The following is a 9,410-nucleotide window of genomic DNA, read 5'->3' on the forward strand; positions in this document are numbered from 1 at the left end:
TCCTGTGGCCTTAGCTGTATCGCCTGCTAATTGAACTGTGCTGTTGTACTTGTATATCTATCCTTTTTTGGCCTAGTCTTTCCTGCTCAATTTTCATCTAGTAAGCATTTTTAGAAACTGGCTCGTATGTAAGAGCTAAGAGTTGCATCATGACTCCTCTTTATGTATGAATTTTTGATAATAAAACCAACATGGTGCTTGAAAATTAAAACTGCAATAAACATGCAAAACCTGATTCCGCAGTTAACATCGATGTTTTAGGGGTAGGGTGGGTGGCCTCCCATACTCCGTACCTTGCTTGTTTGCTGCATATTTACAATTTGCATAAAGGAGCTAAAATGAAGCCAGATGTAGCTGACCTGATTATTTGGAAACGCTCCGCTCAATGTAAGGCATATCCCTCTGAAAGGTAGTTAGGCGTGGGCGTCGAGTTCACTTATGCTTTTCGCAGGGGAGTTGATTTTTGATTCCCGCATGAGGGTCGACCTGAAAGGTCGTTGGGCGTGAGGACAGAGCTCACTTTTAACTCGCACTAGGAACCGACCTAAGAGGTCTTTGGGCGTGAGCACAAGGCTCACTTTTAATTCTCGCATGGGAGCCGACCTGAAAGGTCGTTGGGCGTGAGAACAGGGCTCACTTATAACTCGCACTGGGGCGAGAGTCTGGAGATACCGACCTAAAAGGTCGTTGGGCGTGAGCACAAGACTCACTTTTAATTCTCGCATGGGAGCCGACCTGAAAGGTCGTTGGGCGTGAGAACAGAGCTCACTTATAACTCGCACTGGGGCGAGAGTCTGGAGATACCGACCTAAAAGGTCGTTGGGCGTGAGCGCAAGGCTCACTTTTAATTCTCGCATGGGAGCCGACCTGAAAGGTCGTTGGGCGTGAGAACAGAGCTCACTTATAACTCGCACTGGGGCGAGAGTCTGGAGATACCGACCTAAAAGGTCGTTGGGCGTGAGCACAAGGCTCACTTATAACTCGCACTGGGGCGAGAGTCTGGATATACTGACCTAAAAGGTCGTTGGGCGTGAGCACAAGGCTCACTTTTAATTCTCGCATGGGAGCCGACCTGAAAGGTCGTTGGGCGTGAGAACAGAGCTCACTTATAACTCGCACTGGGGCGAGAGTCTGGAGATACCGACCTAAAAGGTCGTTGGGCGTGAGCACAAGGCTCACTTTTAATTCTCGCATGGGAGCCGACCTGAAAGGTCGTTGGGCGTGAGAACAGAGCTCACTTATAACTCGCACTGGGGCGAGAGTCTGGAGATACCGACCTAAAAGGTCGTTGGGCGTGAGCACAAGGCTCACTTTTAATTCTCGCATGGGAGCCGACCTGAAAGGTCGTTGGGCGTGAGAACAGAGCTCACTTATAACTCGCGCTGGGGCGAGAGTCTGGGACTACCGACCTAAAAGGTCGTTGGGCGTGAGCACAAGGCTCACTTTTAATTCTCGCATGGGAGCCGACCTGAAAGGTCGTTGGGCGTGAGAACAGAGCTCACTTATAACTCGCACTGGGACGAGAGTCTGGGATACTCCGGTCCGAGACCGGTGGCGATGGCGCTGGTCCGAGACCAGTAATAATACTCCGGTCCGAGACCAGTGGCGATGGCATTGGTCCGAGACCAGTAATAATACTCCGGTCCGAGACCGGTGGCGATGGTGCTGGTCCGAGACCAGTAATGATACTCCGGTCCGAGACCGGTGGCGATGGCGCTGGTCCGAGACCAATAATGATACTCCAAACTGCGAAGGCATAGACGCATTGCTCTTCTCCGCCTTCATCCGTCTCGCCTATACCGACCTCATTGCTGTGGTTGATCTGGTCGTTATCGCTAGCTTTAGGCTTACTCATTTGCGTCGTGTTTCTCCCTGCAATTGCATTATGCGCGATATAGAATTAAGGATAGAGGAGGGAGTGTAAAAACCTTACTCAACCCTTGGGCCACAGTGCCCTTGCAGCTTATGATGACCCCACAGTTCTCGCGATGCGCCTGGTTAGCTGCTCAAATCAGGGGCTATCTAGGCAGAGCTACTTGCCCGGATGGTCCGAGCAAGCAACACCCCACAGGCCCGCTTGATACTCTTCTGATCTGACATTCACTTCTACTGACCTGCTTTGTCTCATTCATGACCCTTTTGAATTGCCTGGCGTCTGTAGCTTTATGAAACTTCCCGCCTAGCCTTGAGCCTTTCACGAAGAATGCTTCTTTTTTGAGGCCACGCCCTTTCATGATTACCTTGCCTTGTCGATCTTTAATGCGTTTCTGCTCGCGATGACACCTGTCCGACGCCTTTACTGCGCACGCCTCCTAACGCCAGCCTCTGACCCTTTTTTGCACCCTTCGGCGCTTATTTCCCATCAGACGGCGCTGGGGCGCGTTACCCCAAAAGATACTCGGCTCGACCCTCGATGTTTCCTAGGAATGAATGGGATTTATAAACCCTAAAGGCAGTCCGCTTTCCTTACTTCGACGCTTCGCTATCCTCCTCCCTTCGTTCGCGGTCGTTTCTGGCAGTGCAACTCCTCGTTCTCCTGCTTGCGCCCGACCTGTGACCCCTCTTGTCTTCATCCCCCTTGCCTGCTTGCTCCTCATAATCATGGATGGTAAGGAACTCTTCTGGTATTCACGTTACATCTCTGATTTAGACCATCACGACCTGTCTGTTATAGTGTATACTAAAAGTCTAGCTTTTGGTATAAACATTTATCTAGAAATAAGAATCACATTGGTCAAATGTCTACATTTATGATAAATGTAGTTGCTCAATTAATTTATATTGTAAATAACATGGTGTGTGGTGTCACACACAGAAGATCATGTTATTGGTTCCTTATAAATTATAAACAGTAGCTCACGACCAAAATGGAAAGGAACAAACCATTAGAAGGTCGTAGTGTAATTAGGTATCAGTTTATCTTGACTATAATTACACTAATACACTTAGAGTGTATTGAGTAGGACCATTTGAGGTCGTTTCTTTTATACTGATTTTATAAAGAAACAAAGACCTCGGTTATTATGGAAGTGTGTGCTCTTAGTCCTGATATAATAACAAGCACATATATTTGATATTTATTTCTTTAATTTATCAATGGGTGAGATTTAGTTCGATGAATCAATAAGCCCGATAAGTTGGGAAATGATATCACTTATAGTGTGTGTTGTTGATTATAGAAGGAAACTGTGTCCTAGAGATACTAGGTTGATAATGTCCCCAAGAGGAGCTCATAAGGATTGTCATGTTAAACCCTGTAGGTGGACTTAGTCCGACATGACGATAAGGTTGAGTGGTACTACTCTTGACTAAGATATTAATTAAATGAGTTGTCAGTAACTCACTTAATTAGTGGACATTCTATATCTTAAACACAGGGAGACTAATACACTCATAATAAGAAGGAGCCCAAAAATGTAATTTGGGATTGGTGCGGTAGTTCAATAATAGTTCTCTAGTGGAATGAATTATTATTGATAAAATTAAGTTGTGTGTTCGGGGCGAACACGGGATGCTTAATTTTATCAGGAGGCCAAAACCAATTCCTCCTCTCGGTCCCTATCGTAGCCTCTTATTTATAGAGTACTATACCCACCAATAGGGGGCCGGCCAAGCTAGCTTGGGAACCAAGCTAGGGTCGGCCTAGGTATAAAATTGGGTGGCCGGCCCTAGCTTGAACCCAAGCTAGTGGGGGCCGGCCAAATTAATTTAAAAAGAGATTTTAATTTTAATTTTTATTATGTGAGAGATATAATTTATTAAAGAGAATTAAAATTAAAATATCTCTCTTGTAAAAGATCTACAAAAGATTAAAGAAAGAGATTAGATCTCTTTCCTTATTTGTAGATTGGTGAGATATTTTATTTTCTCTTTAAAAATTATTCACATGTTGTAAAATTAAAATTATAGAAATTTCCTTTTATCAACTATGAAGAGATTTTGAAGAGAAATTTTATTTTTTAAAATTTCCGGAAACAAATTAGGAAGTTTTAATTGTTGATTGAAACTTGTCCAATTTGATTTCATTGATGTGGCCGACCATAAGATTTCAATTGGGGAAATTTTATTTTATTTTTCTCAATTAAATCATGTCAAGGAAATTGAGGAAATTTTATTGTAATTAAATTTCCTAATTTGCCTAGGCCAAGGAATATAAAAGAAGGCGTGAGGGTGCCTTCATGGAACAACCTCTATTATTTCTCTCCCTCTTTTGTTCCTTGGTGTGGCCGGCCATCCTTTCCCTCTCTTCCTCTTGTGGTGGCCGAACCTTTCTCTTTCCTTGGAGCTTTTGTGGTGGCCGGATACTACTTGGAGAAGAAGAAGAAGAAGGAGAGGAAGCTAGCGTCTCTTGGAGCTTGGTTAGTGTTTTGATTTTCTTCCTTGGTGAAGCTTCTTTCTTTGTGGCCGAACCTTGCTAGGAGGAGAAGAAGGTGGTTGGTGGTTTCTCATCTCGGAAGATCGTTGCCCACACAACGTCCGAGGTTAGAAGAGGAATACGATAGAAGATCAAGAGGTCTTTCTAGAAGGTATAACTAGTAGTTTTTCCTTTTCCGCATCATACTAGTTATTTATGGAAATAATACCAAATACAAGAGGCTTACGTTCTAGTATTTCGAATATATTTTTCGATGTTGTGTTCTTTTGTTTTATTTATCCTTGTGATTTGATTGTTCTTTTCGGTTAACCTAAAGTTATTTTAGGAAATTAAATATTAGCTTTCTATAAAAGGTTTTATCTAGTCGGTGGTGGTTGCTCCCATATCCAAGAAGGTCATGTGCCTCGCCACGTCAGTACTGGGAACCAATTATGGAAATTAATATTTAATGGAATTAATAACTTAAGGTGATTTGGGTCGAACGTGTTAAGTTCCGCAGGAGACCCAAGTCAAAACCTAAAAGAACGAATAGATTAAGTTTTGGATCAAACGTGTTAAGTTCCGCAGGTGATCCAAAATTTAATTTAAAAGAACACATGGTAGCTAGGAAAAGGTTCAGACCTTTGTACAAAATTTTTGTACAGTGGAACCTCTAGGTTTTCCGAGTAGCAACCAACACTATCTTCACTGCAATCCAACTTGGGGCTAGGCGCCGCATATGAGTTTCGTCTTCCCTCGCCAGATGAACATCCTTCTTCTCCTCCCGAAGGGTTTATCACTGTTTTTAGGGATCAAATCTTAGGCGGTCTTCGCTTTCCTTTGCATCCTTTTTTCTCCGAGTTGAGTCAGTATTGCGGTATTGGTATCTCTCAGTTTACCCCCAATGTATTCCGAGCGGTCTGCGGAACCATCATCTTGTGCCGCATTTATCAAATTCCCTTGACTGCTAGACTATTCCATCACTTCTATTCCTTCCGGCGAGCCGAGGCGGGGATATTCAATGTTCAGGCCAAGCCGGGCCATAAGTTTTTTGATGACCTACCTTCTTCCAATAAAGGCTGGAGATCTCGCTTTTTCTTCCTCAAGCCCCCCGTCCCCTTAGCCGGGCCTTCCCAATGACATCTCATCCTTGCTTCAGACTTCCCTGTGCACGTTCATGAGCCTGTCTGCTCTGCGGCTGTGGCCAAGCTGAGCGGTGTTGTTGTTCGCTTGTCTGTATTGATGCTGGAAGGCATTCTGTACGCTTTTGGTCTTAGTCCTGTCCCCACAGAAATCGGAGCTCCTTTTGGTAAGTTGTTGCTTTTTTATATGCCGCTCTTCACTAACTGAGGTGCGTTTTCCTCTTATTCTTGTAGTGGCTGCCATCCTCCGCTCTTTTGCCAGTCAGGAGACACCCTCGGTGGCCGTTCTGCAAGCTCTAAATGAGGAGCTAACACAAGGCCTATCCTCTGACCCCGCTGTTTCCGCCGGTCCACAGCCCTCGGGACACCAAACCTCCGAGACGGTAGCTGCCTCGGCGCTTATTGAGCCACCAGCCCCCAGCCCTGCAGACTCAGTCATACCCCGCCTCTCTGATCAACCCGCACCCGAGCCGTCGCCAGTAGGGCAAGTGCCTTCGCTCCCTCCTACTATGAAGCTGCGCCTTACGCGTAAGGGCAAGAGAACGGCCCCAGTCACCGCAACTTCTCCTCCACCTCCTCGCCGTCAACGCGTAGTGAGCATCTCTTCCCCCACCAGGTCCTCGGACATGAGCTCGACCCAGGAGACAAGCTTGGCCCGGGAGAAGGCCTCTGATCTGGAGGTGGCAGACCTGCCATTGGACCTGACCGCTCCGGTGCCAATCCAGAGTGTATTACCTGCCCCGCCTTCGTCCTCTGGCGATCAGCCCCCGGACTCGCTGGCTCCCTCCGCCTCTCCTCTTCTTGGGCCTCCGAGCTCGGCCCTGCCGACTCTGAACCTGCCTTCTGCAGACCTGGCCTTTGAAGCTTCCTAGAAGCTCCCTTCAGAGACCGACCCGGCCTACGTGCCCGCTGCCGACCTATCGCCTATCTTTGGTAGGGTCGACTTCTATGGGGACTTGGCCATCTCCTGGCAATCAGCCAATCGGCAGTTCTGGGAGAGCAGTTCCCCTTTGGAGGAGTTTGATCAAATTGCTCGCTCCCTGGAAGCGGTAAGCTCTTTCTCTTCTTCTTCCTGGTATCCGTGTATTTCTGTAACCCCCTTTCTCTTCTTCCGGCCACTTGCAGACCTGCTCCGCGAGTCTGAGCGCCGTGCAACGAGCGGCCGAGCTTCAACGAGAGAACGCGGTGCTCAAGGCACGTCTTCGGGAACTAGAGCCCCCTGCGGCTTCCTCAGCTCCTCCCGAGCCTTCTCTTGGAAGCTCGGATGCTTATCTGCGTGCCGCCGGGGAATCTGCGGCCTCTGCTCGGGCCATTTCCCATGCCACCTTCGATAAACTTCAACAGTTGGAGGCGGCTTTGAAGACAAGTGAGTCTTCCTTGGCTTCTGAAGCAGATCGTCATCAAGCGACAGTTTCTGAGCTGAAAGCCAAAGAGGCAGAGCTGCTCTCCCGATCGGCGGATTTGAGTTCGCTACAGCAAAGTCAGGAGCTCCTGCAAACGGGGTTAGCCGATGCCCAGGCCCTGGCTAGTGCTGCCGCTAGCCGGGAAGCAACCATGCGGACTCAGTGGGAAGCTTGCCAAGCCACTCTCCAATCCTTGCGAGCGGAGTTATCGAAGGCCCAGGAAGCAGTGTCTCAGGGCCAGAGCGATTTATCCGTGACCCGCACCGAGGTTGCCGAGAATAAGAACAGTTTAGAAGCGTACCGAGTTGGCAAATCAGAGCGGCTAAAGGCGTACAGACTGGCCTACGTCCGCTCTTCCTTCTTCCTCCAAAAGCTGGGACGCTGGATGGTCTTGTTGCTCTGTCATGGGGCCGCTGGTGGGGTTAGGCAGGCCTTCGAGCAAGGTTTCCTACGCTCGGCACCTCCTGCCACCTTTCTGGACACAGCTCGCCTATCCAGGGAATTGCCGCAGGAAACTTTCCCTTCCTTCGAAGTTGATGACGGACTTTTCCTCCTGGAGGCTCCTCATCCTGCGGCCGATCCAGCTCCTGGGGATATTTCTGCCCAGGCCCCTCCTGTTGCTGCTTCTGAAGTGTCAGCTGATCCTGCGTCTTCCGACATAGTGTCAGCCGACCCCAGGCTCCTTCCGTTGGCTTCCCGTGACCCTGCCCCCTCTTCTTCGGATGTTGTGTAGTCGGGACCATGTTGTAATGTTTACCTTTTATGTGTTGATGTTGAACCTTCCCTAATTGTACTTATTCGTATGGTCGTATTGAACTCTGGATGACTGTACTTATCTTCTCTTACATCCGGATAATCGCATCGCTTCCCCTTCGCGTATCCTTAGCTTGTTTCTTTTCTTAGTAGGCCATCCGTGACTTTGGTTGAGCTCTGCCAGTCTGCCCGCCCTTGCTCGTTTTGCCCTGCTACATCGCTCTTCCTTCAATAATTGCTTTTATACCGAGCCCGGCGAGGGCTAGACTCCTGCTCTCTATTCCTGATGCGTGCCCATGAAGTCCGCTGATCTAATCTGCACACCTTTCTAACGACCCCTCCGTACATTCTTGACCTGCTTGGGGCAATCTCCTTAGGAGGCGCTTCGTATCTCGGGCCCCTGCCTTTCCTATAATGCCCCTGGTTATATTCCCGAGGATCATCATAGGGCGTTCCCTATTTATCTCAGATGCTGCATCAACCGTCCGTTGTCAACTTTACGAAAATGTCCTTCATCCGCCATACCTATAAGTATCTTCTTGCTTCTTGCCTTCCCTTGTGATTCACTGCCACCACGGAGCACCCAAGCGTCGCTGTTGCCGACTGACTTCCTCCGAGACTTTGCCGTGATCCTTCTTCTCCTCCAAGCCTCTTCTTTTCGTTTGTTCTTTCTATCACCTGAGATAATCTCTTTCGCAATGACTTCTCCTTCTTGGATCTCCTTGTTGGCGGAGCACTTCCCAGACGCTTCGACTTTCACTGAATTGGATTGGGATGACCTACGGTACACTTATGAAATCCCTACTAGCTTCCACCCCATCATCCCTACTGGTGTGCACCTGTACTTTGATCCTCCGCCTGGTTATTGTACTTTCTTTACTGAACAATTTGTATCTGGCCTCCGTTTACCCCCACATCCTTTTTTGTCTGGAGTGTGCCGCTACTTCAAGATCCCCCTAGGTCAGCTAACTCCCAATTCCATAAAGATTTTATGTGGCTTTGTAATACTCTGCGAAGTTTGTGAGGTTTCCTGGTCAGCTCCCCTTTTTCACTGCTTCTTTGCTCTTGCTCGGCACGCCGACGGTCTTTTTTATTTCCAAGCTCGCAACCACACTGCTTTCTTCTCTCCTCTCCCTCCTCCCAGTGCTAACTGGAGGAAAAAGTTCTTTTTTCTCCGGTTTCCAGAGGAAACAGACTGGCCCATGCACTGGCAACCTGCTCTGCCTCTACCCCCGGCATTGGAAGAGTTCGATATGGATCTCCACTTTAATATGGCTGCAACCCAGATGGAGGATTGGTGCCTGAATCTGCCAAGACTGCTATCTGGGGACCTACTTTCTTATTTCAGGCTGAGCCCTCCTTCTCCTGAAACACCGCACTTCTTAGGTAAGTTTGTGCTGAGCTCCCCCTTTCGCTCATTTTTTACTAGACTGATTCTTCGCGTTGGCGCCTACAGCTGAGGTTTTGCGCTGCGCATCAGAGGTTCTGCCTTTGCCCCTCAGTGATCTGGAAATAATGCGGCGCGGTCGGGTGATCTTGGAGAGGAGGCTACTCCCTCATTTTGGATCGACCTCATCTGGGGCAGCGCCTCAGTCTACTTCCAACCCCGCCTCACACAACGCTTCTCCTTCACCTGCTGCCCCGAGCCGAGATCGGGGTCGTGCTCCAGCCGGCCGTCTGGCCAGACGCGTCTTCCGAGGAGCCCCCCGGGCCTCCAGACGTGGTCGCGCAGCCCTTCATCGCGCAGGTCGAAGCTCA

The 9,410-nt window shown here is 48.6% G+C and overlaps 1 protein-coding gene across 1 annotated transcript; it reads left to right on the forward strand.

The window, feature by feature from the left end:
• The first annotated feature begins 5,596 nt into the window (after window positions 1–5,596).
• On the forward strand, window positions 5,597–7,632 carry LOC121995345 (translation initiation factor IF-2-like). The gene is made up of 5 exons (XM_042549106.1): window positions 5,597–5,663; window positions 5,731–6,224; window positions 6,369–6,545; window positions 6,622–7,320; window positions 7,411–7,632. The coding sequence occupies exons 1-5, from the start codon at window positions 5,597–5,599 to the stop codon at window positions 7,630–7,632; spliced, it is 1,659 nt and encodes a 552-aa protein (XP_042405040.1).
• The last annotated feature ends 1,778 nt before the right edge of the window (window positions 7,633–9,410 follow it).

The sequence above is a fragment of the Zingiber officinale genome, chromosome 6A (assembly GCF_018446385.1).
Source record: "Zingiber officinale cultivar Zhangliang chromosome 6A, Zo_v1.1, whole genome shotgun sequence".
Taxonomy (NCBI): Eukaryota; Viridiplantae; Streptophyta; class Magnoliopsida; order Zingiberales; family Zingiberaceae; genus Zingiber; species Zingiber officinale.

Bases quoted from the DNA above. Each gene is read 5' to 3' on its own strand.
- LOC121995345 (XM_042549106.1), top strand. From the start codon at position 5,597: ATGCTGGAAGGCATTCTGTACGCTTTTGGTCTTAGTCCTGTCCCCACA. The intron at 6,225-6,368 runs GTATTACCTGCC...GAAGCTTCCTAG, and splicing joins CTCCGGTGCCAATCCAGAGT to AAGCTCCCTTCAGAGACCGA. The intron at 6,546-6,621 runs GTAAGCTCTTTC...GGCCACTTGCAG, and splicing joins TTGCTCGCTCCCTGGAAGCG to ACCTGCTCCGCGAGTCTGAG.